Consider the following 27692-nt stretch of genomic DNA (forward strand, 5'->3'; position numbering starts at 1 on the left):
ATTGTATTACATAATTGTATAATTCAATTGGCTCAAGTAAATAATTAAATGATTTTTGAAATTTTAGTTTAAATTATTTTCGCTCAAAGGTAATGAAAGTAGTTTTACATTTTTTCACATAAAGGAGATGAAAGTCATTTTACATTTGAAAAAAAGTAACAATTTATGAATTTTAGTTTTGTTTGAAATGTGTTCCCTAGTAAACAATTTTTTGTTTTCATTTTACAGCTAACAATATTTAATAAAAACATGTACATACATAAATTAAAAAAAATAATTAATTTGATCTTCACGCTGGTTTTATTTATGGCACACGTAACTTATTATAAATGATTGCAAGTAACGATAGTTGTCTAACCACAAACATATTTTAGGTTATATCATTATTTTGAAATTAAATTATTATTTACTTATTAATTATGTGATAACACAATTGTGCAACTTAATATTTCAGACAAAAATGGGTAAAACTGCATTATAGCGGCCTAAGATTAAGTTGGCAATTCTGGAACCTCGAAATTGGACGCAACGTTGCCGCTGTGACTTTTTATATTTTCATTCAATATTTTGTTTCTAACCTGTGTTCGTGTTTATCCTTTTGTGTAGTTTTATCTTCGTGTTTATTAATTTGTGTTAGTTTGATTTATAGACAATTTTTATTGTGTTTGATTTGGTATTATATTAAATTTGTTGGTAAGTAAAAAATTAATTTAAATATATATTATATTATTAATCTTATTTCAACTATTTCAGATTGTGCTATAGCTTTAGTTTAGTATTTTTAGGTATTCATATATTTATTTTAATTATAATATTAGCTATTAGCTATGAATAATAATAATTTTGAAACAAAATTGTTTAGTTTTTTTTTTAAGGATTTGAATATAATGGCGCCAACAGAAATTGTTGACGAAGTCCTCACTGTTGAGGAAATTAAAATTGAAAATCATTGTTTAAGAGATTTCCCCGAATCAAAAAAAGAGATGATGGAGTGGTTGGCCAGAAGAGGCTTAATAAAAAACCATTTCACGTGCGATGTGTGTGACATTCCTATGTCTCTAAACAAATATTCAGGTGGAATAGACGGTTTTCGGTGGAAATGCCGATTATGTACCACCCGAAAATCGATAAGGTGAAACTGGTTCTTTTTTTACTGAATCTTATTGTAAATTATTAATAATTTTTATTTAGGCATGGCTCATTTTTTGCTAACAGCAAACTTAGTTTGCTGCAATCAATGATCATTATTTATTGTTGGAGCATAGAAATGCCACACGAAGACATTAAGAGGGAGGCCCACCTTGGTTCAAATTCCACCCACACAATAGTGGACTGGTGTTCGTTTTGCCGGGAAATTTGTGAGGTGGACCTCATAAATAATCCGGACGTTATTGGGGGTTTTGATGAGGAAACTCTCGAGCCCAAAACGGTGGAGATTGACGAGTCCAAGTTTTTCCACCGCAAATATAATAGAGGTCGGTGGACTGAGGGACAGTGGGTATTTGGAGGAATTGAAAGGGGAACAGGGAAATGCTTCCTTGTTGAAGTTCCTGATAGGACAACTGCAACCCTCCACGAAATGATTCAGAGGTTTGAATGTATTTCTGATTAGGGCTTTGTAATAGCTTATAATTGATGAATGCATGCTCATTTCCAAATAAATCGCAGATTTTCCATGGAAATTTCTCGATTTATAAGGAAAATTGCACTGTAGTTACTATTTTTAGACAAAAAACAATTTATGGTAAGTGATGTTTTAAACAAATATATGCCAAACCAGATGGATGACAGGTAACATTAAGACAGGTAGTATTAAGATTTTATCAATTATGATTTATTATTATTTTACAGAATACCTTTTGAGTTTATTTTATTATTATCTTACAGAATACCTTTTGAGTTATTTTTATTTATAGTTTCCTTTTTAAAATTAAAAGTGTCATGATTTAATAGGTATATTTTACCCGGATCCCATATTATATCAGATGGATGGAGGGCATATGATGGGGTAGATACAATTAGGGATGGGATCTACACTCATGATAGAATTATTCATGAGAGAAATTTTGTGGATCCTGATGATGCCACCATCCATACACAAAACATTGAAAACATGTGGATGAGGGCCAAAAGAAAGTTGCGGCGCCAATTTGGAACGTCTGAAGCATTATTTGTTTCCCACCTACATGAATTTGTGTGGCGGAATAAATATAGAAGAAACGGAAATTTTTTTAGTTCAATTTTAGTTTGTCTTAGGACACAATATGTTTTTAATTAGAGTGTTTTATTTTATATTTTTATTTATGTTATGAAAAAATTTTTCTATATTATATGCCTATTTTTTTCAAAATTTCGTTAAAAACCCACATTTTCCTTTCTTATATTTTTTTAAATGTTTTATTTTTATTCGTAATGAGAACTCGGTGTTGGTCAATCAAATAATTTTAAATTTGAACAATACTTATTTTTAAGGTTTTCCCTTGAAATTTTTGTAGAAAAAAATTTCCACTGTATGCCTATTCTTTTTTCAGAAAGTTTATTTAAAAATTGAATGTTTTCAAAAAAAAAAAGAAATACCTAACCGAACCTAACAGTTCATCAAAAAGAAAGAATATTTTTAAAATAAATAAACAAGATAATAAAATTCCAAAAATATATCATAAAATAAAACAAACAAGCACCAACGGATATCTCGTAAACTTTCAGTAAATTTAATCGATAATAAATGTAACTTTATCTGTGATGGTAAAATTGGTAAAACGGAAGTTTACATATTTGATTTTTTTTCAATCAAAATTTTCCGTAAATTATTGAAAATATAAATTAAAAAAAATTAGGTTACGTTATAATGTACATTTTTTGCTCGTCGGAATGTTACAAAATATCTCACTAAGTAATAAAATATCAGATACGGCAACGTTGTGAGAATTCTTGACGCTAATGCGCCTGCGGGAACTACCAACATAATTTCAGGCCGCTATAATGCAACTTTACCCAAAAATGTCGTCCACTTTCACTCTAGCAAGAAATCTTTTGCAAATTTCCAAGCGTTCATGTTCGCAAAATGTAACACAAGAATTAATATTTAAATATTTGCAAGGCACTCAAAAGGGAATTGCAGTGTGTGAACTAAACCGACCTAAGCAAAAGAACGCATTCAGCCGAAATCTGGTGAGGGAACTACATCAAACATTGGACCAAATCAGTTTTGAAAATGAAGCCAGAGTTTTGGTTCTTCGTAGTCTTGTTCAAGGCGTTTTTTGTTCTGGTATATTTTGTTAAAGTTATGATGTAAGTTATAAATTGTTGATTTCAGGAGCTGATCTCAAGGAAAGAGCCATGATGACCCAAAGTGATGTATCAGAGTTTGTTACTAATTTAAGATATTTAATGACCAGGTTTCATAATTTATCTATACCAGTTATTGCTGCTTTAGATGGCACAGCTTTAGGTACTGTTGTTTTAAAAAATATATTAGATTAGTATAACAAAGATGTTCTCAGGGGGTGGTTTAGAAATAGCTTTGTCATGCGACATTCGCGTCGCATCTTCAAACGCAAAACTGGGATTGGTGGAGACAAAACTGGCAATAATACCAGGAGCAGGGGGCACACAAAGATTACCGCGTTTAATCAACACCAGCTTGGCAAAGGAATTAATATACACGGGGAGAATTTTCGACGGAAACTATGCTAAAGAAATCGGACTAGTAAATCATGTTGTTGAACAGAACGAGACCGGAGATGCAGCTTATCAAAAATCATTGTCGATAGCGGAGGAAATATTGCCAAACGGTCCAGTGGCTCTTAAAATGGCCAAGGCTGCTATTAATAGAGGAATTGAAGTGGATTTAAACTCTGGTTTGAATATTGAGGAAGCCTGTTATGCACAGATCATTCCCACGAAGGACAGAAGTGAAGGACTTGCAGCCTTTAAGGAGAAAAGAAAACCAGTGTATATAGGACAATAAAAATACATATATTTTTGTATAATAAATTTACAGTTTTAATAGTTGTTTTAATTGTTCTTTGGTTTCACTTGGATTTTTTACACTGTGACCTATTGTTCTAGGGTCCATGTAAATTTCGTAATCATTTCCGCCCTTTGCAGTCTTATCCCCAAAGAAATGTATTTCTGTAAACCCTTCAGATTCTAAATGTTGCAGACAATAAGTTTTATCCCATCCATTAGGAAAGACATCAAAACTAATCTGTCCCCCAATGCTGTAAGTTAAACCAATGTCCGGAAATTCTTTTTTTAATGCTTCAATCATAGTTTCGCGAATTTTATGTTGTTTATCATATTGCTCAAACGCATCTCGTTCACTCTGTGAACACGACCTACCAATTGGGGATACGTTTATCAACCCCGTTCTGAATTCCACAAACGTGCCCCTTTTAACTGGTAAAGTTATGCCAGACAAATATTTCAGAGTGAAATTGATAAATTTCTGTAGTATTTCTTCTCCCATGTGCTTTTGGATGTTGAAAGATTTTTGTAACACTCCCTTTTTGTACCAAACAAGGCCATTTTCACTGAACACGTAATCGAACTTGTTCACCACATCAACACCGTTCATTTGTTCGGCAATTTTTTTAAAATCCGACCCTCCAACTAACCCCAAAGCGCAACGTGGCTTAACTTCATCGTAAAGGAATTTTTCGAAGTCCGGTTCAACTGGAAGTCTCGGTTTTGTTAAAGTACCGTCCACGTCGAACAAGCAAAGAATCATGTTTAAATTTGCCTCCTAATAAAACAAGAAACAAACTGGTTCGTGATGAAGACGTTGGTCGTTTTGTTGTCGTTTTTCGTTTTATATTTTAGCAAGATTGAAGGCAGGAAACAATTAAATGCACTGCTTATATTGGGTGAGTCACTTTTCTAATGTACACGTATATGTTTTGGTGATTATCGCCTGATCAAAAAATATTTATTTACGTAGATTTGATTTGTAAATAAATATTTGCGACAAGCCTCCGAACTACAAATGTTCTAATTAGATTTCATCACAAAAAATCTCCAAAACTATTTATTGTTGCTACTGATTAGTAGATGTCGCGAATACGGCAAGTAATTTTGAATTTTAGCGGATGATGGAGGATTCGAAATGGGAACTTACCGTAATAAGATTTGTCAAACTCCACATTTGGATGAGTTGGCTACAAAAAGTCTTATATTCAATAAAGCTTACACTTCTGTGAGCAGTTGTTCTCCAAGGTGATCTATATAATTGTAATAAATATTTTTTACTGATTAATTTTCATTGTAGTCGATCAGCTCTTTTAACAGGAAAACCGTCCCATCAAAATGGAATGTATGGCTTACACAACGGCGAGAACCACTTCGATTCGTTCAACAGTGTGAAAAGCCTTCCCAAAATATTAAAACCACACGGCATCAAAACGGGAATAATAGGTAAAAAGCACGTAGGTCCAAAATCCACCTACAAATTCGACTACGAACAAACCGAAGAAAACAACTCCATCCTACAAGTTGGCAGAAACATAACCAGAATTAAGGAATTAACGCGTGACTTCTTGAACAACACCCAAGGGTAAAACACTTCCGAAATCGTAATTCGATTGTTTATAATATGATTTCAGACCATTTTTTCTTTACGTCGCGTTCCACGATCCACATCGTTGCGGACACACGAATCCTGAATACGGAGAATTTTGCCAGCATTTCGGTAATGGGGACGAAGGTATGGGTTTAATACCCGACTGGCAACCCATTTATTACCAGCCAGACGAATTGGAATTGCCCTACTACATACCTAACACAATTGAAGCGCGCAGGGATGTTGCCGCTCAATACACTACCATCTCTCGACTTGATCAAGGTCTTAATTTTGATACAATTCATATTCAAACAAAAGTTCACATAATTTTAATTAGGTGTCGGTTTGATCATAAACGAGTTGAAAAATTCTGGACATTTGGACGATACGTTGATAATATACACTTCTGATAATGGAATACCTTTTCCCAATGGCAGAACTAACATGTACGATTCAGGAATAGCGGAACCGATGTTTATTTCATCGCCTTTACACCAAGAACGTAGAAATCAAATCACCAATTCTCTTACCAGTCTTTTAGATGTCGTGCCTACACTACTAGACTGGTATGGAATCAAGGACCCGCAAATTACGAGTGAACTGACTGGCAAAAGTTTACTGCCGTTGTTGCAAAAAGGTGACACGATTTAAATGTTTGTTCTTTGTGTTTATAATTAATTTTTAGAGCCAAAGAATACGACGAATGAGGCTGTTTTCGCTAGTCACAATTTACATGAAGTTACAATGTATTATCCAATGCGAATGATCAGAACGCAAAGGCACAAACTCATCCATAACATTAATTATTACAGTCCATTTCCAATAGATCAGGATTTTTATTTGTCTCCAACTTTCCAGGTATAATTAATTATGTTGGGTCATTACATTATTAGGCAAAATATATTTTTAGGACATACTGAACAAAACTAAATCAGGTCAAAACACATATTGGTTCAAGTCTCTACAAGAATATTACAGGAGGCAAGAGTGGGAACTGTATGATTTGAAATATGATCCTACTGAAGTTAATAATGTGTACAAAAAAGAGAGTTATAAGGAAGTTTTTGAGGATTTGAAGAAAAGGTTGGAGGATTGGCAAAAAAAGACCAAAGATCCATGGTTATGTGCTCCCCATTCTGTTTTTGAAAATAAGGGTCATTACAAGGATAATCCACAATGTTTAGACTTAGATAATTTTTGGTAGATCATTGAAATACTGTTTTAACTTGTGATATTTATTGTCACAATAAAATCTAAATAAAAAATACATGACATTTGTTTTAAAAAACTTACAAATACCATATTTCTTTCAATCTATGTAAGTACTAGTTCCTAGCCAAAAATGGCACCATCTTTATCACTTTGAGTAGAAATGGACATTAAATTACAGTATAGTAAGTGCTGACAATGTAAAAGAATCTACATTAAAAATTTGTAAAGCTATAATAAGATTTTAATACAAATATAAATTACCTTTTTATACAAATTGACATTAAAGCTTTATTAACCAGTTGTTTATACTTAATCCAAATTTTGTGCATTACCGGTGTTTGTATTTTACCTTGTGCACTACGTGTTTATCAATTATACTCTTTAATTTATTAAGTAATGCGTTTGTATCATTAGCCACCTTTTCTACCATTGTCATTGATTCTTCCAACTCATTTATCTGTAATAAACATCAGTAAACACACAAAACATTGAATGCACAATGAAACTTACAGTTCTTTTATACTGATTTATCCTCAATTGTTTCTGATGATTATTATACAGGACCTTCATTTGTAACATGAACCCTCCTAGTAGCAATAAACTGCATATAATAAATAAATTATTTGATTGTCGAAAACACCACATTCCTACAGGTAATACTCATTTTTTTGAAGCCTGAAATATTCTAAATATCACTATAATTCAATGATGAACAAAATAAAATGAAACCTTAAATTATGCAGCACTAATTTTTATGTTATTAGTGGGCGAATGTTTAGATAATTTGCATTGATAAACAAACCTAACCTTTTATTATATAATTTGTCAGCCACAAAAATCTGCAGTGCTCTCACAGAACATCACGTACGAAGATGATAAGTTTGCTGGAAAAATAGCGACATCTGACGTAATCGACGGACCCAGCTTAAATCTTGTGTTTCTATTCTGTTTTATATTATATACCCTGAGTGTGTCATAGATCACATACATACACTACTTTAAAAAATTAACAAACTGCAATAATAATAATTGAATATTATTATTATTTTCTGATAATGGGATATATAATGGTATAATTAAATGTATTTGTGTCATTATTGCATAATATGTGTTTACTTCCGAATGATACCAAAGAAAACATAAAAATAATTTAATTTTAAAAATGAAAAATCAATAAACCTCGATTTTTATATATATTAATGAATTTTATTTAATATTGAGTATTACCACCTCTATTTTGAATTACAGCTTCACGTTGTCCGGTCATATTCAAATCATCTCGGATATGTTCAATGACGTCAAATTTGCAGTGCAGGCTGGCCTGGCCATAGTATCAATTCCAACGGAAGCGAAATAAGTTTAGAAGAGATGAGTAGTGTTTTGTTGAGGAATATCGCGCATTTGGGCCTATACAATGAGCATATAGCACGACAAATTCTTACAGAATGTCAAACCCTCAGTATTAAGGTTGCTACTATTTAACACAAGTGAGTCGACACTTGCTATTAACGAAATGCCCTTACACACCATAAGTGTGCCTCCGCCTAATAAGGTGCTATTTAATAAGTTGCACTGGGTATATCCTAGGCTATTCCCCAGGATGGATCCACCTTGTCGTGCTCCTGGGGCTCAGTACCACTCCACAAACCAGTGGCAATGGAAAGCTAACGTATCCAACCCCTCATGTCCAATCCTTCACCAGGAAGATCTTGGATTTTCCTCAGATTGGTCTTGCTCTTCCGGACTCAGTTGACACGGGTCTGACATCTTAGCCAGCACACCCATATATGTCCTGCATATATGCTCTTTTCCATTCATATATAAGCTCTCATATGTGTGACCCATTTGTCTATGATCTTCGGATCGGTGCCCGGAGAGGGGTTTTTAGTCTTTTATAAGACTTACCCCTCTTTGTTCAACTAAAAAAAAAAAAAATAAAAAAACCTTGGCTATTGTAAATTATCTTCCCAAAAACGTTGTCAAATTAATTCAATACTTATTCGAACATCTACATTTTATACTTGCGATTATAACGTTTTTGTATCTTAAAGTGGAAAAGCCCGAAAAAAATCCTGGGTAAGAGTTATAGCACGATGTCTGCTCTGTCTTCTGATGTAATTACCAGTCGAGTAGTACCGTTGTAACATTCGGGAAAGTGATGTAAGTAAGAGTTTCTAAATTGGTGTAGCATAATGATAACATACGAAAATTAAAACGAAAATGAGATTGATAGTTTCGTTCTAGCGAAACGACGATAGTTTAAGCTGTTTTGTTAATTTACATAAACCTCTTGTAAACACATCTACACACTTTTTAAAAGCAATGTAGAAAGAGAATTCAAAATTAATAGAAACTTTTTTATTTTAAAAATAATCGATGGTACGTTATTCTCTTTCATGATGTAAGTCTTTGTGATTGGTTTTTGAAAACTAGCTGTGAAACCGATGTGAGGTACAATTGATATTAAATAACTGTCCGTCTTAACAACAGAAACGTATTATGCAGAATCTCGTTTCTTCAGCCTGTTTCTTTTAGGTGGTAGTAGCGAGTCACAGAAGAAATTAATTTATTTTGAATAATGAAACGCATCATTAATAATTTTTGTGCAAAAACAACGAAAAAACCCGAAATATGGTTTTTATCATTCTATTTGTCTGGTCTTAATTATAAAATATAGCTTCACTTTCAAATAATATTTTGAACTTTTCAAAAATGTTATCAAATTTAACCTTTTCAAAATATATTTAAGAAATTGATTTAAGTAAAATTCAATAAATTTGAAGTAGTTGAAATTTTGAAAATTTGTTTATGTGTTGAACAGATTGTATTATGATTTATTAAGACTGAATACTGTAGTCTCTAGTATTCAGGTCTTCAATTGAGGTATAATCTGGGTTGCCTATATTTATGTTGCATAAATGTGTACGTTCGGAAATAAATTTATATGTGAACAAGAAACTTTTATTATAATTTTAAGTCACATTCAAAATTTGAAATCTGATAGAGTATAAAACTAAAGATTATTGAAGTTGAAATTTAGTATTATACTGACTGTCATTTTGTGATTACCTTTGAATACAAACTACAATAAAGTAAAATATATTATTGTGTTATATAATTAATATTATGATTTACAAAAATAAATTTAAATAAATAAAGCAATTAAGGTTCCTATTAAAATTTTAATTGTTCCGTATGAATAATATCCACCTACGAGACGGATTAAATCTCAAGTTTATTGCATCGTAAAACATTTTAATTTCAATTTTCATCAAAAAAATACCCGTTTTGCCAGTTCAGGAACTCCAAGTCGCGATGGAATCCAACGCAAAACCTAATAAAATGACTTATTTAGATAAATACCCGGAACATTTCTGCAGTTGAACTATTTTAATAATGTAATTAAGCGTTGAAAATATTCCAATTAAAATGTAAATAACCGCTGTGTTAATTTCGACGCCACACAGCAATTCCAATAAAACACGAATAATTAACCGAACGGATTCCGCGAATTAATTGAAATCAAACACTGTTTTTTTTATTAGTAAATGCGTCCCGCAACAATGCATCATATACCGCACTAATGTGAACAAAAAATAATTCGCGTAAGTTTACGTTAGACGTTTTCTGAGGCCGTATTTTTTGGGTAATGCATCGGCGTAAAGATAAGAGCCACTCCGCCACTTTACGTACAATTAACCCCTGTAAATTTCAAACTAAACTGGCTCGAGATAGGAACAATGAACAATTCTCAGATGTCTCAGATGCACAACGACGTGATGATGATAATGTTCCTTCCTCGAAACTGTTTCTGTGCAAAATTTAGTTTTCCATTCATTATTTATTTCGTTACACAAAGATTATTTACATAAGTTCGTCGTGTGTTTTACAGCAAGTTATTTACATATATAGGCATTAAAAATGCACATCTTATATTAAAGTTCATGAATAGAAGTTTCGCAATATTGTTCGCTACTTTGTAAGTTGCAAAGTTCGCGAAAACTTCGTGCAGATATTCGCGTCGTAAAATCATTTGAATCGGGATTTAATTTTCGATAACATTGTAACAATACATTTTACAAATGCGATCGAACATCTAGTAGAAAAACACTCCGACACGGTTGTTTATGGTGTTTTCCCAGCCAAACCATTATTTACGATTCATTTCCGGATGGGAAAATTGAATTGACAAAAGGAGGCGGAATATTCGCGCGAAGGACCGATCCTTGACGGGACACTACCGAGCTGCAGGATTTTAAATTAAATTACTACCCGGCAACCGAAGATATATTGTTAGTGTTGTTTGTTGTTTATCGGTCACGAATGGACTTTTTCCAGTTTCGAGTTCACCGTTTCATAATTGGGTTTCTTGTTTTGGATTAACTTTATTATTCATTAAATTATTAAGCAGTAAATTGTATGGCACAACTTAATTAAACTAATGGACACGTAACTTTCGGCAACGTGAACTTTCGGGAATCGTCGCGGACGCGATATTTTTAATTTTCTGCAAAAAAAAAGCATAAATTAAAATCCGAGATTTAATACAAGCAGCAGATGTCGCGTATGTTGACGTTATTATGCCTCTATTTTTTTTCCGCGAGCTATTTCAGTAAATTTATCGCCATTCTAAATACCGACGTAAAGGCATTACTCAAGTGCAAGAAAATACAATGAGAACATTAATCTTAAAAAATGCCCGTTTCATTTTTAGATTTCGGACGATGTTTGTTTTGAATTAATAAAACATGTAAATTGAATATTTCTTACAAAAAGCTATTTAAGACATATTTTTTAAGTTTTAAATTTCTTATTAGTGATGGGAGTTAGTATTATCAACTAGCAGGAAATTCATAACAAACCGATTTTAAAGCATCTTCGAACAGCAATAGTTCCTGTAATTAATTTCACTCAATGATTTCATGTCCTGAAGGGTAAACATTAAGTGTGAATCGATATTAATTCCTTACCGAACAAAGTTTGATGCGTATTAATTTAAACGTTTCGACGTTACTGAATTTGAATCTTGAACATGAATAGGATAAATTGATTGATTGTAGGATGAAATGATTATTTAGTTGTATAATTATAGACTAACTGATTAAATTTAAAAAATTACAATATCCTGTTTTTTACATAAATTATATAGCCAAAATAAAAACAACGCAAATAATTTTTCAATTAGATTGTTCGTTATACATGTGTACTATGAGCAATGAATTATAAACGTTGACTTGTGACGGAAGCCAAGTGGTTTTTCGAACATTTTTGCAAAATATCTCTTGGTTTTCGTCCTCAACGCGTCGGATCTTGTGCGGAGGATGCGAAGTGGCGGCGCCCCGATTCGGGCTGCTGTCAGGAGCCCGAGCTCCAGTGATGGTCCGACGTCCGTCGCTGTAGGTGGCCGCCGCGGATGCTTGCGGCGCGTGCTCTCGTCCTCTCATCTCCGACACTCCGGACACGTGTGTCGTGTTTAATATTCTGCAGTTTTTCATTTACGTTAAAGTCGAGTTTGTTTTTGGTTTCCTTCATTTTTGTTGTTTTATGTGCGGCGATTGATGATTATTTGAAGATGGATTGATTAGTTAAGGTAAATCGTTATATGTTAAACAAATGAAAATTTATTGTTTTTTACTTTTTTATTATTCAAAAATATGTTATATTAAATTTTAATTAATTAAATTTTGTTTTTTAATTTTTTTATTGTTAGATTAATTAAATAAATAATTATATTAAAATTATTATGTTATTGTATATTAAACAATTAATTAATAAACCATTATTCCATATATCTTAATTCGCATAACAAAATATATTTATTATAAATATGTCAAAGCAACAAACGATGTAATAAATGTTCTTAATCTTAATTGTTATCATTTTGTAGTAATTATCTCTTAATTATGGTACATTTTTATTGATTTTTCTATAAATATCACTTTATGTCTCTATAAATAAGTTTTCTGTTACATGTTTCTTCGAAGTTCAGAAGATTATTATAGACAATTTTATGTTTTTAAAAACTGACTAAGATATGAATATTCAATACTTTACTATTTTTTTAATTTATTAATATTATTAATTTGACTTTGAAATTTAATTATTAAATTAAAGTTTTACCAACTATTTTATTCTGTAGAATATATTTTATTATTATCTAATATTTTTGAAATTTTACATATTCAGTTTATTATAATTTTATAAATACTTATATTATTTTCATATTAATTTTGTAATAATATTTTGTTTATAAATGTATTTCATATTATTTCATGGTATTTTATATTTGCATATTTCAGATCATAAGAATTTATATTAACAAACATCAAAAAATTATTGAGCCGATTAAATTTAAAAGTAAAATAAACGTGTTTTCCATGATTTTAATTTAAAATAAAAATTCGATGAATTTGCTACACCTAACGGTGTAAACATTGCCACTAATTCATATTTTTATCTACACACCACTAATGACAACAAATGTTGACAAACCTACACAATATTTATAGAATTTGTTAATGGGTCACTTATTTCAGGAAGTAATATATCTATTGTGTCCGACTTATCAAACCCCATTTAAAAAAATTTCACGAGCCCAATGAGCGCGTGCCAAAACCGTTTAAAAATACGGTTCGCATTCATAAATCGACCGGAGTTAAAAATACCGCCGAATAAAAAACAAAATTATAATCCAACGAAACAGTAACACATGTATGTTGTAATTCAACAACCAAATATGCCAAACAAAGTTTTTTCGGGATCAAAGAATCTGGGTTTTTTTTTTTAATTTGGCACGTTACTATCAGATTGCGAGCGTGATTTTTAGATTTTTCGACGAAGATAATTAAACTTTTTATTAGCTCTTTTGCGGCACATTAATAATTAAAACCACTCACAGGCATTAGCTATTTCCATATATGCAAATCGGATTAAACGCGCCCCGTGTCATTTTTTTTTTCAAGCAGGTGAGAACTTCAAATGCATGACACCGACCGACAATAATTATTAAATGTGATGGATGCATTTTTACCGAAATTTTCGGCCGCCCAGAATCAATTATAACCGTGCCAGTTAATCATCTTAATAGTTAATTTCAATTTAGCGCAATTAAAATTTTAGATTGGACGCCACAATGCAACATTAATCTTTCGATTTGTTTCGGTTTCAGTACCGTCCACTGCGATTGGTTTATTTAAATGTTTCAGTGAAACTGATTTAAATGCAAATTGGGACGGAAAATAAAGTTACGTTTAGGTGAACTGGAATAAGAATGATTGTATGCAACCGTTTATTATTTAAATGTCTGCACAAATAAAGTAAAAGCGGACAGACGACGAATAAGTTATTAGTCGTGTAGTGTTTTCGTTTCATTCATTTTAAATTTGGGCTTGAACCTTGGGAGTTAATTAATTGCTTAAAGGGAATTGTTAAACCACTCTCTGAAATTAGACAATATTTAATGTTTGAATTAACAATTTAGGTCGTCGTGGAAAACTTGGAAAACTTGTTGATAATTTTGTTAATAGAACTTAATATTTTTAGTTCTGAACAAACTTAAATGATGCTTATTAATCGCTGAAAAGTTTCCAAATTTTAAAATAATCGTGTTCTATTAGTTTAAAAGGAGTTTAAAAAATAAAATTAATCTGATAATTAAAAAATACAAGGGTGAATTTGACATGCTATATACTCTTTGTAAATTTGATGAAAACTGCAGAGAAATTTCTAAGCAATTGTGTGACAAAGCCCTTTTAATATTCTAAAAAACATTAATGAATAGAAATGTGGTTAAAGAAATAAATGGCTTGAATGTAAAAAGGGGTGAAAAGAAGTTTGTGGTAGTTGATACGAAGTTATTAAAAATTTTAATAAATATTTAATTAACAATGTATTGGATGTGGTAGATTATACAGAAAATCGGTCAAATCCTTCGTTCGTAAAATGTTAAAAGAAATTCAATGTGTCCGTAGTCGACAAATGTCACAGAAGCTTTTAATATTTTCCACTGTTGAGTAGTCATATTGATGATATTCCAACAAGCATGAACTGGATTAATCTCTAGTGAACAACATTCTATGATATGGAGAGTTTCCCGAACAACTTAAAGTTGTTTTAGTAAGACTAACATTTAAAAGATCCTTGTTAAGTGGGGAATTATCGTTTTTTGTCCGTTCAACCTTTTCGATATTTTTATTATATTATATTTATTTTTATTATATTATATTTATATATTTTCAAGACTTAAGGTATTTGCTTATAGGTCAATAGAAAGGCAATGGGTTTGTTTCTAGATTTATCCAAGCTGTTAGGTTCACAGGATATTGCTAGACAATCTGGAACGTTAAGGTGTGGGAGTGATAGTGGGAAGAGATAGTCTTGTCAAGAAACCGGACTTTAAAAGTTGGGGCACCTTAGAGGGATATCCTGGCTTTGCAATACTTATTAATGATTTATGTGACGTAGTTAAGGTGTTACAAAATAATCATTTATGCTGGAATAATATTTTAGAGCCAAGAGGATGTCCTGTAACGAAAGTTACAAGAGTAAATTTAACATAAACATTTTTAAAATCACATTTTATTGAATATTAAATCAAATTAAGTCTAATAATTTTCTGTACCCAGAACACATTACATTTGGCTAACTTGATTTTTAACTTCAGTGTTCCAACCCAATAAATTGTTTTATAATGTAAAAAAATGATAAATACTTTTACAAATTTGATTGATAACTTTTTGTATCTTTTATAATAAAATAAAAATAGTGGTGCAACAAAATAACAAAAATATTCGTTGGAAACAGTATATTTCTTTTCATCGGGGTCTTTTCCATTTAAAACATTATTGGCGGTGTAGTCGCTAAAAGTTTCGGACCTTTGTGCATAAAAAAATTGATGAAATTGTTCACAGTGTGTATTTTATACAGCTTCTTATCCGCTCTTTAATCAACTCAGTTGTTGTTCGAGAGAGAATAATTTATTTTTAATTTTCTTTATCTCGCTTTGTACGGTTCAACGGTTCTCCTCCCAGAAAATATACGCCGGAATTTATCGAGTTCATTGTTTCCCACTTATATACCATTTTTGTATTTAAATATTTGCCCGAGCAAGCAACGCACAAAATTCCATAATGAAAAATCAAGCGTACGACAAAAAAAAAAAACACACACAAATTACAATCTCCTGCGAGGTGGATTTTTTCACGAGTATCGTTGATTAAAGCCGGACTTTTTTGATGTCTCCGAATAAATTTCAACCCGGTTCATTAAAACTTGCCGCCCTATCCGCGAATCCCGTTTGTCCCTCCCCAACGTTTAATAAGTCCCGATTAGGTCGGTGGGTCGACCCTCACCCACCTGTCGACGTTCGTAAGAAAAAACGGGCGCCTCGAATACAGATTCTTTAACGGAGATTAATTAGATTACGTCGACTTCTCGATCTCCCGGACACGGATTCATTAAGTCGCGAGCTCATAAACAGAAATGATCCGCATTAATTTGATTTTCTGGATGATACACCAATATCGCATCGTGTAAACTTTGATTGAATAGTTGTGCTAAAATTCTTCATCACTACGTAAGATGTCCGAAGCAATAAATCATTTGGTTGGTGGATCTTAGGAAATAGTTTTCGCAACTACCTGAATTAACCATTGGATGCCATTCGAATTTTCCCTGTGGGATAACGGATGTTGACTGTTGTCCCTCGTAAATTTATGCAGCTCGAATTGATTTACATAAAGTGTGATGTAAATATATTCACTTCGTGAAAATATAGACAAGTAATGCAGATTTTAGGTTATTAAACAGCCCTAGTTTAAAATTAAAAGTAGTTAATCAAACAGACTGGAAGACGAAAGAAAAAAATATTGTTGAAAAATGCAGGAACGTGTTTTAATTTCGCTGCAGCAAGTTGATTGATAATTGAAGTTTTAATAAATCACAAGCTGCTGTATAATCTGTTCTTGTCAATAATTTATTACTCCTTTTTCCCCAAATATTCGCGTGCAGTTGTTCCGCTTCCGTTAAATGCATTGTCCGTTGTAAAAACCCAATTACCATGAAATTAAGAGTAAACAGGCCTTCCAATTTTAACATCTGACCCACGGGTAGAACAACGGGACACCAATTAAGCGTCGCTACTTGAAATCTCGATTTGTTCGTCCAATATTTCCATCATTTTCCCCCGATAGACCTTCCATCGTGTGCAGATACGGAAGCTGCTAGCACAGTTCTCGATAATTGGCTCTGTTTTAATATCTGCTGCAATTCCGGTTGCACGTTCTGCTGATTGGCGTTATGAAAACATCACACCCGATTCCCGCGAACCAGTTATCCCTAATGAACTTGACGAAAAACGTTCGGTTTTTGCTGCGCGTTTAATTGGCTGATTTTCATGTTGTACAGACGATTTTTGTTGTTTTCGATGCGAACGTTACGCGTCCATTTGGCGAATTGCACTATTATTCAGGATGTAACTGCACTAAAATTTAGGGAGTAATGGCATGTGAATACAGTAAAAACCTTGTTTTGTGATGGAGATAATAATTGTAAAGGGGGATTGCGAGTGCAACATGGAATACATGACACCACATTTTACTAAAAGACGCTTTTCTGGTTTTATATGCGGTAAAGTTTAATGCATATGTGTAGTTACCGCTAGTTCTCTAAGTTTTGGCCACAATAAAATATTATATTTTACTTAATAACTTAAAATTATTTAGTACACCTGGTTGCCTAATTACAACAAATATGTCGTGTCGCCATCTTTTTGTGACATTAAAAACAACACAGTATTAATGATTTAAATTGTTCAATTTAATGGTTTTAATATAAGAGATAATCATATAAGTAGGTTTTGAGAACATGTTGCAACAAATTGGACGTGCATAAAGTTCTTAGCTTGGTCTACTATCTACAAAGACAAGCAATGATCATTATATAGAAGTGTAAAAAAATATGGAGAAATTAAGGTTTCTATTCAATTTAATTTCTTTTGTAGTATCAAATATTAAAAATAGTCTCTAAAAGCAATTAATACTGTTGTAGTAAATGGTCTCAAAAGATAATTTTGAAATTACATATATTTATTTACAATTTTAATTTAAACTAGTGTAATTAATAATAACTTTGCACACTAGATTGTCTGTTTGCAATACATGTATTATTTCGTCTTGTCCAAACGATACTAAGAACAAAAGGAGGGTAGTGATTTAAATTAAATCAATTTAATGGTTTTAATAAAAGAGATAACCACTTAAGTAGATTGTGAGAACATCCTGCTATATTACCTCTTTTTTGTTTATTTCGTAAATTTTTATATTAATGAGAGAGAAAATTTCTCTTGTTAGCAAGAATGATATTCATTATCGTTAAACCAAAACCAATTCCACCTTATAAATAAATACTTACTAATTTATGTTTTGTTTCCGTCTTGTGTGTGCAGTATGGAATATGACCTTACTAAACTACTTCATATGGGTAAAGTTTAATGTATATAAGTAGTTACTTTTACTTTACAGAAGTTTCGACCGCAAGGTGTCTTTTGTTATTTAATAATTAAAAATAACTTAGTGCACTGGGTTGCCTAATTACAATAAGAATGTTGTGACGCCATCTTGTTTGATATTAGGCATAACAGATGATTTAGTGGTTTAAATTGATCAATTTAATAGTTTTAATAAAAAAGATAATCATGTAAGTCGAGTGCGCGAACGTCCTGCAACATTACGTCGTTTTTTGTGTTTACTCCTATAATTTTTATATTAATAAAATACCAGCCTATATCTATAAATGGTTCAGTCACATTCTCTTGTCAGCCAACTTGATATTTATCATCGTCAAACAAAACCAAATTGGATGTATTATATAAATAAATACTTACAAAAGACTGAAAAAAAATGGCTGATTTATGTCTTGTTTCTGTCTTCAACGTTTCAATGGACATGGCCACGTTTAATCCCAATTTACATATAATGATCTTCATTCAGTCATGTCTTACGATCAGATAAAACTCAAAACAAACAACAAACGACATGTCTCGTACATTCCCGACACGTTTTTTATAAATAAACATTAATTGAATTAATCCCGATGTCAGTATTTTATTTATAGCCTCGCAGATTCAGTTGCCAACCTGATTATATTGTTTCTTTGTTCGGCCATATCGAGCCAACTTTGGCAGAATGCAACTGGCACTTTGTATGATGAATTGATTGTATTAACGGTACATGCTTTTACTAGTGCGAAATTCAGTTTTAAAGGCTGATAAATGATCTATTTCGGAGCACTTTAAAGGTCTTGTGACCGCATTGCAGAAAATAAACAACATGTGAATACCAGAGTAATGTAATTAACCGTGTGGGCCGGAAACCTTTCCGGTATTTACCCGCCTTAGAGACAACGTGGCAGGAGGCAATTCCTGGAGATTTAGTGCGAATCATAAACATGCAGATACCAGGATTTAAATTAAATTGAATCCGTCCTCAGATAATAATAAATTCCACATCCGTACAAGAGCTAAATTTTATTTGTGACCTCCAGCAAAAACACACTTTGTCAGTAATGCTAAAACTCATCTCGGAAAAGCGAAATCAAACATTTGCCGAGCAAATTCGCAGCGCCGAAACAGGAACAGCACTCCGTCAATTAGCCGCGTATTTAACCAATCGATTTCCCTTTTTGTCTATCCCTTTTTTTTCGGTCGGGCTATAAAAATTCTAGGATGGGGAAACGATGCCGGAGGACGGGAAGTGTTTAGCGACTCCGATTTTATTCTAAAAGGGATCCGAAGTGATGTTACGACTATTGCCTTAAGATGTCTCCGCATAAAACGCAGGACCCTTCTAATGGAACATCTATTGTAATGTATTGGGTGGAGAATAGAAATGGATAGGTTAATTGTCCCAATTATTTTTTTATACATCCCCCATATTTTTCCCGGGAATGAAATTCGTGTTCGATGGTTTTGTGGAATTTACGGCGACGGAAAATATCTGGTGAAGTTTCAAGTTTCAATCGAGTTGCTCTCTAATGCCATTTTCATCTGCATAATAAACACTTAGTTCTGCCGCTCCCGGAGCAAATATTAGCACTCCAATCGTCGATTTTATGCGACGAAGTCGTGTTATGCCAAAACATGACTTCCACATTCGCCAACGCTATTTGGGTTTTCACACGTCGTAAAAACGTAAAATGGGAAAATCTCCTACAGAAACTTAAACTGTATAGTAATTTTTTCTGACTCGCATTACCTGTAAAAAATATATTTGTTTAATGGGTTGCCTAATATTACAACACCAACAATGTCGCCATCTAGTCATAAACTCGCTATTAAATAATAAACCGTTGAATATTTTTGAAATGTATAGGTATAAGTCATTTTTCATGAGTCTGACGAAAACCAAAACATACATAATAAGGACAATCGATATCCGGAAGTAAATCCGGACCGAACCTCTGGATTTGGGTCTCCCCCGTATTTGTAGTGGAAGGCAAAGTAAAGAAAGAAAAGCGAGGCGGTTCTGTCTTTTTGAAGTAGTCCTCGATTCAAGCACGGCAACCGCCCACGTCCCCGCAACCTTGGCTCGATTTCGAAGGGCGTTCCGTCCACAAATTACAGTCGCACTTACATTTCAATTAGTACCAGAACGACCGTTTTTTCTTATTCATCCGCTTCCTGTTTAACATTTAGTTTACCACCGTGCACGTTTTGAATAAATCACGCACCCCCTGCGTTAAAAGGAACTATTGCGGTGCGCGAGCCTTTCCTAAAACAATTACGGGCCTCTTTCAGCTCGCCCGTAAACTTTATAAATTATTAATTACCGAGGGGATGTCTTCAACGCATTCGCGGATACGGGACGTAAACATGCCATCACAGTCTCCCAGAAAATTGGGTAAAGTGTGGCATGGAGGGTGATTTCACTCACGCCCTTACGAGATGCTGCTACATTCAACTGGTTATTATGAAGTTTACTAGATTGTATCATCAGCTTATTTTGCTATGGCTCTCTAGGCGTTTTAGTTATAAACTTTTCACTGTTTTCGTGAAACCATCTCCGAACTTGAGTGCAAAATAAAATTGTCCGTAGTGGTTTTTGATTTCTTATTGACTCCAAGCGTCTAGTTTTTCTACTTCCCCTAGCAGTTTCCTGCAAAAAATTGCCTCGTTATGACTGAAATTGTTTCCCCATCAACGGACGATAACATTATAATTAAATAATTACGGCCCAGATATTAAAAACAGATTTAGACGTGCCGTCGTATAATTACCGGATTTTATGTATCGAAACTGCTTAATTACCGACTGAAAATCCGTTAATCTTTTTTTGCCTTCGGACAAATAATGTCACAGCGGCAGAATCTACCGCTGAACATAATTTAAACTACACGTCGACTTGCCATCAAAGTAATCGCATAAAACAAGCCGGACGTGACTCGCATCCCGATTCGCTTATTATTTTTCGAATCGTCCGCCATCCGCGAATTTCCAACAGATCGAATATTTATCATAAATCGGATATATCTAGGAACTGATGTTGTAAAGGGTTGTCGGATAATAATAATTAATCGTCCGAAATCTATTACTGCGTGTATGCGTTTCATTGACAGCATTAAATTATATTAATGCTATGTTAATATAGCAACTAGTTAATTGGGAAAATAAATTTTAGGATTTATTGATATTATATTAGGTTAACTTAGACTAGGTTGTGCTCAATTAAGTTAGGTTGAGTTAGGTTCGGTTAAGTTAACTTGTCCAAATCATGTATTGTGTAACTTCAAAAGAATACTCCAGTGTACAGGTTTTTATACAGTGTGACATATTTAGGATTGAAACACTCTTGTAAATTTATATTTTTAACCCGATTTTAATGAATAATTGTTCAAAAAATAACCGCTAAAAATGCTATGTATGCCTTCATTAGTTGGATCATTTTTATGAAAAAAAAAATCATTGAATTTAGCATCTTTCAAAACGGATACATAGATACTTCTATTGGTTACAGAATTATAGAATTAAATGCCAATATTATGCACAAATTAATTTTTGTCTGTTCTAGTATATTTACTTTTAAAAACATTTTAAAAAAATGGGATAAAAATTAATTTAAAATTAATAATAGAAATTATTTAATTATCAGGCGTTTTTCACTTTTATACCCAAGGTTTAGTTTTGTTTTGTTTGTAAGAACGCATAATTCCACAATAAAAATATGATTTTACTCAGTTTAATAATAATTTTAAATATTTGGTATACATTTATTTTGAAAGATTAATAATATTAATAATAATAATATAATAACGCTTCCGGTTGAAATAGAAAACATTTTTTATGGCACGATGTTATATTGTATATCTTTTAAGCTATTATTAGCTAAAATCGAATTATAAAAAAATGTTAAGAGGACTGCATCTATATGTACACACATGTCCAAAAGTTTGAAATACGTATAAATAAGTTAACTTCGCCTAGAATAGTTTGAAAAGTGTTATTGACATATTCTATACCTTTTTTAAATTAAACTGAAAAAATTTGTTTTGTTTTGCATATATTTTTATTTCACATTTCGCTGAATGTTGGAGTTTTATTCGAGCCATTTAAAATGCTTACAAGCAGATCAAGAGTAATTGCTTTTGTTATAACAGGGCTTTGTTCAAAGTGATTGTCGGTCGCCTTTATTCAATGTGCCGTATCGAAAATTAATAAAAAAATTGTATGAGGCAAATGACTTGAAGGATCGTCCCGGAAGTGGTAGAAATCGTTGTACAACAGCAGCACAAGATCGGTACATAACAAAGATAGCTCAAAGAAATCCTTTGAAATCTACGAGTGGTGTATTCAAGGAGATTGCTGGGTTTAGAGGACTGCATATTTCACGACAAACAATAATAGACAAATTAAATGTGGTAAATTTATATCGAAGACCTATAAACATTCCTTAATTAACCTATCAACACGAAATTCCAAAGTTGCAATGGACTCAAGAAATTGTAGACCATGGTTCTAAATGGAATAACGTGATGTTATCTGTTGAAGCAAAAATTGGTTGTGTTTCTTATTCACGCCGAATGTTAGTTTAGTTTCAGGACGGCAAGCCCTACTAGAAATAGCTCAATCGCGTGCCCCATATGAAGGTGGGAGTATTATAGTACTGGATTTGGAAGGAAGAGTTGGTGAGAGAAGGTGCTGTGGATGACAAATTTTATTTTTTTATGGAACGCGTCTCCGCATCGAACAACATCAGCTCGAAATTTTGTAGAAGAAGGCATTGACATGAACATCATTGATTATGACCGGGACATTTTAAAAACATGCGTCAAAAAGCGAAACAATCCCCTGATTGCAGTGCGAGAACTAAAGACGCTACTCGTAAAGAATGCGACGCAATTCCGCAAGCCCAGCTTGACCGTTTAACATAATAGACAGCATGCCATATTGCCTGCAGTCATACATACACACATGCCAATGGAAGAAATACTGATTAGTAGTTTTGTTGAAAAAGATTTATTTTGTGGTAATTATTTTCAAAAAAACAAATATATTTTTTGCATGTTATTTTTCCTATGTTGAGATTTATTTAGTATTTATAAAATAAATTGATAAAAAGAATTTCATTATTAATTTTTCCACAGTATTATGAAAAAGCACATTTTTTTTGGTATATACCCATTTTAGTGTTTAATCCAGTTGTTTAGATTTAGATTTTCTATAAAAAATTTGCTAGTATTATTTCTTTAATTTTTATGTCTAAAAAATTACCCTGTAGGTTTTGGTTTTGGACCCAAAACGTTACATTTTGTCTATAAGCACATATTTTCATTTTTTACAAATTTTATGTGGGTATCCCACTTTAAAATAGGCCACGCAGTATGTGTACAACAGTTATGGACAAAATAATAGAAATATACAGTATAATTTTAAAAAAATATCTGTTTAAAATAAAATATTGTGTTTATATATTTTATATAATATTATCAATTTATGTTAATTATATTATGAATATTTAACAAATTCAATTTAGTATAGGTATTTTAATTATTCATGGTAGTGCTTTAACAGTTTCAGTCAATTGTGAAAAATTTTATAGACATAAAAATAATTTATTTTGTTGTCTCAATTTGTTACACATATTTATTACAAATTACTTTTATATATCACTATAATTTATTGGAGCAAACATGACTCGAGCGAGACATTGTACTTTGGAAGAAAGACACATAATTCTTCCATTGCGAAATCTAAAGAAAACTTATACATTTAATGCAAATGGAGTGTGTCACTGCTAACATTTTAAAGGAACACCACTTAAATAAACCACAAGAAACCATAAGTCGACTCAGAAATATGAGCCATTGAATCCATAAATTCTTTGGAAGAGAAGCACTAAAAGATCTGTTTATTACATCGCCAACTATGAAAAATCAGTACTAGAACCATAAGAAGATTGTTGGAAAAGTTGAATCTACACGGAGGAATCATCAGAAAATATACAATATCGATTGAAATTTACTAAATCTAATTTTAAGGTAAACTAGAATCGCATATATTGGTATATGGTACATATATAGTGACGAAACAAAAATTTGAGAAACATTATATTAGATGAAGAAAATATAAAGAATTTATATGGAAATATTGAGAACAATTATGATTCTTTATGCCGAAATGAATATACCTTTAAAGTAATGATCCAAAACACACAGTCCAGATGATGAAGCAGTGGTTCGTAAAAAATAAAATTGATATGTTAACTGCCGTCGCAATCTTCAGACCTAAGTCCCCCATAGTACACCTTTGGTAATATTTAAAAGAGTTGTTGTTAAAAATACGCCTAATAAACAAATATTGTGGGTAGATGCAAAGAGTACTGTGAATTAATTTCATTAACGAATAATGTTTCTGTTTAAGTTTTGAATATACTGTGGTGGAAAAAAGTATGGAATATTTTTAACAACTGAATTTTTATCCTGTGTGGTTTTTCATATCTGTTGTACTGCTGTCAAACAAATACGTTAGTTTGTATCTACCGTCTGGTTTACTAGTATTGTCGCCCATCTGTGGTGTTTTGAAGATTTTGTGTAATTCCGCATTCAAGGTAGTGTTGGAAATCGACTCCCAAGAGAGAACAAATTATAAAAGATCCCCGCAAAACATCAAGAGAAATCACGGAGGAATATTCGACACAATTTAATCTAGATGTTAGTAGTAGAACAGTGAGAAATTGTCTTATTGATGCGGGATTACATGACTGCGTTGCAGTCACTGCTATCAAAGGAAATCAGAGCGTCCTGTCTAGCATTTGCAAAATCCCACTTACCATAGACTCAGGAAAAATGCAACACAGTCTTTTGGAGTGGCGAAAGTTAACTTAATTTGTTTGAGTCGGATGGTGGAACATTTGTGAGACGGCCAGAGGGGCAACGATACCATATTAAATACTAAATTGCTATGGTTAAACATGGTGGCAGAAGCATTATGGTTTGGGGATGTTTTTATCGATACAAAGTTGAACCCTTGATTCAAGTGGAGGGTAAAATGGGTCGTTTTCAATACAGGGTCATATTCCAGTATGGAAAACACCATGTTTATATTTGATCTAAGTCTTATTGAGCTCTTTGGGAAGTATTAAACCATCGCATCTGAACAAAAAAAAAAAAAAATCAAAAGCAAACAAAAAGTTCTTCAAACCATATAGGAGCAGTGGCAACAAATTCCTGTTGACACATTGCAGAGACTGGTGGATACTGGAAACACCAAGTTTCCATTTGTCGAGGAAGAATTGCCACTTCGTTGGATATTTCAATAAGACAACGATTCCAAAGACACGTCTAAAATTATTAGAGAGTGGTTTCTAATGAATCACTTAACTGTGCTTGAATGGTCGTCTCAGTCCCCCGATCTAAGTCCTGTTGAACAACTATGGGAAGTACTAAACCGCCGCATCTGAACAAAAAAAAAATCAAAAGCAAACAAGAAGTTTCTCAAACCATATAGGAGCAGTGGCAACAAATTCCTGATGACACATTGCAGAGATTGGTAGATTCTATGCTTAAAAGATGCCAAGCAGTGATAGAAACCAAAGGTTACGCTACAAAATATTAAAATATTAAGTTATTCCGTATCTATATTTATTCGGGTTTATAGGTCGACGTTTGTCGGAATTATTTCAGAGGGGCATCTTCAGAGGTCTGATTTTGTTCATAACTTAACTTTACATTTTAGTTATTGTTAATTTTTTATGAATATTAATTAAATATTCCATACTTTTTTCCAGAAAAAATTGATTTCTTATTCAAAAAAAGTAAAAACCTGTGAAAATAATGATTATTGTGATTAATGAACCGACCTGGCAGTAAATTAAATTTATTCAGATTTGCAGCAAATTAAGGAAAGTTACATTCGTAACAAGTAAATAAATATTTCATACTTTTTTCCGCCACTGTATATTTAATTAATATTTATAAAAGTTAAAATATAACGTTTTAATTCTGCACTCCCATTATTTTGGCCACAACTGTATTTGAAAATTTGAATATAAATGAATGCTCAAGAATATTAAAGATAAACAAAATACATATAAAATATAAAAAAATCAATTAAGAAGTGTCAATTATTATTTGAATCTATCTAATTCAAACATCTATAATAACATAATTATCATAATTCATTATCTAAAACCAATTTAATTTAATCAGCAATTAATCGATACTTCAATAAATCAAATGTGATAAATAAATTAATTCGCCGATACAAGTGTATAAAAGTTTACAAGACTGTAATTAAATAAATAAAACTCCACAAGGGAACACCCGAAATAAATAAAAAACACACATCGATTACACGAAACTGCTCCACTTTTTCGTTGATCAGTGTAATTACCTCCATACACATTCTAATCAAGTTTTTTTATCATATGCAATCGTTATTATTGTAATTATACTTCGCTAAAATCTCATGCCGAAATGATGCACTTTCACTATTTAATGATATCGAATTAAAATGATATTAGTATAATTTCAAATTCTAAATGTGCCTGACAGCGTCATAATAGAAATACATCGGGTTTTTTTCTTCGGAATAATAAGCACCTGTCACTCTCGAAAAGATGAGCACAGTAATAATATCATTTATAACGTGAGTGGATCTAACCGACTAATTGGATATTTTAAGCTTCTAGATATTAAAAAAAGGTAAATTCGAGATTAAATTTTAAATTGAGGAAATGGGGAAACATAAATAACGACCGGACAGAAATAGAAACTTTACAAATTGTTGTTTAAAAAACAAACAAATTATTCGGTCGCCTATGATCACCGTTGCGTGTATTATTTTAAATAAATTCGGTTATGAACAGCTTTACAAGAAAATTTATATTCATTACTTGGCACATTGTCAAGCTAAAACCCGCGTTTTTCTTGAAGCGACTTCCTTGAAGGGCATATTTATTTAAACGCGCCCCCAAACGAAGTTATTTCAGAGACACGAGATAAAGAAAATTAAAACGTTATTTATATTGACAATGTTGAAATAAAATAACCCTTTAATATAACTGAAGGGCAGAACGTGTCCGTCAGTAAAATTAATCTGCTGCATCAAAAAAAAAAAAAAAAAAAAATCGTTAAATATAACACAATGATTATTATAATAAAGCTCATTATTGTGTGAGGCTGTATCAAAAATATTTTTACGTGCCATTGTGTTCGGCTTAATCGAAATTTCTTTATGTTCGAAATGACTCAATTTAGTGCCCGTAAAAAGGAACGCACTGGATTAAAGATTTTTGTTGTGGAGCGTCTTATTGAAATTTATGAGTACATAATTTTAATTCAAAAGGTGTTTTTTAACAATAGTAATATTTTTTAATGATTAAATCGTTGAAGTTGTTGGTCAATTAATGTTAAAACTACCACAAATTTT

General features: G+C 32.2%; 4 protein-coding genes and 1 long non-coding RNA gene across 5 annotated transcripts in view; 3 read left to right on the forward strand and 2 right to left on the reverse strand.

Moving 5' to 3' along the window:
• Positions 1-388: 388 nt before the first annotated feature.
• LOC109594627 (methylglutaconyl-CoA hydratase, mitochondrial) lies at positions 389-4009 on the forward strand. Its single transcript, XM_020009851.2, has 4 exons — positions 389-455; positions 2996-3268; positions 3317-3451; positions 3504-4009. The coding sequence occupies exons 2-4, from the start codon at positions 3001-3003 to the stop codon at positions 3968-3970; spliced, it is 870 nt and encodes a 289-aa protein (XP_019865410.2). The 5' UTR covers positions 389-455; positions 2996-3000; the 3' UTR covers positions 3971-4009.
• Positions 3958-4732, reverse strand: LOC109594658 (phosphomannomutase). The gene has a single exon (XM_020009901.2). The coding sequence runs from the start codon at positions 4730-4732 to the stop codon at positions 3998-4000; it is 735 nt and encodes a 244-aa protein (XP_019865460.1). The 3' UTR covers positions 3958-3997.
• On the forward strand, positions 4731-6827 carry LOC109594649 (N-sulphoglucosamine sulphohydrolase). Its single transcript, XM_020009886.2, has 7 exons — positions 4731-4868; positions 5088-5217; positions 5270-5554; positions 5604-5842; positions 5898-6197; positions 6246-6418; positions 6471-6827. Exons 1-7 carry the CDS (start codon positions 4778-4780, stop codon positions 6762-6764), a joined length of 1512 nt encoding a protein of 503 aa, XP_019865445.1. The 5' UTR covers positions 4731-4777; the 3' UTR covers positions 6765-6827.
• On the reverse strand, positions 6780-7651 carry LOC109594662 (uncharacterized). The gene is made up of 3 exons (XR_002191245.2): positions 7502-7651; positions 7283-7447; positions 6780-7229 (listed from the first exon to the last, which is right to left on the reverse strand). It is a non-coding gene; the product is annotated as an uncharacterized LOC109594662 (long non-coding RNA).
• Positions 7652-12229: 4578 nt separating this feature from the next.
• Positions 12230-27692, forward strand: part of LOC109594640 (monocarboxylate transporter 2-like) — a 99956-nt gene continuing 84493 nt past the window's right edge. The window contains exon 1 of the mRNA XM_049961137.1: positions 12230-12362. The gene's annotated coding sequence lies outside the window, so the exon portion shown is untranslated. The remainder of the gene's footprint in view (positions 12363-27692) is intronic.

This window comes from Aethina tumida, chromosome 1, assembly GCF_024364675.1.
Source record: "Aethina tumida isolate Nest 87 chromosome 1, icAetTumi1.1, whole genome shotgun sequence".
Lineage (NCBI taxonomy): Eukaryota > Metazoa > Arthropoda > Insecta > Coleoptera > Nitidulidae > Aethina > Aethina tumida.

Coding starts and splice junctions, on each gene's coding strand:
- LOC109594627 (XM_020009851.2), top strand. CDS start 3,001: ATGTCGTCCACTTTCACTCTAGCAAGAAATCTTTTGCAAATTTCCAAG. Junction 3,269..3,316: donor TCAAGGCGTTTTTTGTTCTG/GTATATTTTGTT, acceptor TGTTGATTTCAG/GAGCTGATCTCAAGGAAAGA. Junction 3,452..3,503: donor TTTAGATGGCACAGCTTTAG/GTACTGTTGTTT, acceptor AGATGTTCTCAG/GGGGTGGTTTAGAAATAGCT.
- LOC109594658 (XM_020009901.2), bottom strand. CDS start 4,732: ATGATTCTTTGCTTGTTCGACGTGGACGGTACTTTAACAAAACCGAGA.
- LOC109594649 (XM_020009886.2), top strand. CDS start 4,778: ATGAAGACGTTGGTCGTTTTGTTGTCGTTTTTCGTTTTATATTTTAGC. Junction 5,555..5,603: donor TTCTTGAACAACACCCAAGG/GTAAAACACTTC, acceptor ATATGATTTCAG/ACCATTTTTTCTTTACGTCG. Junction 6,419..6,470: donor ATTTGTCTCCAACTTTCCAG/GTATAATTAATT, acceptor ATATATTTTTAG/GACATACTGAACAAAACTAA.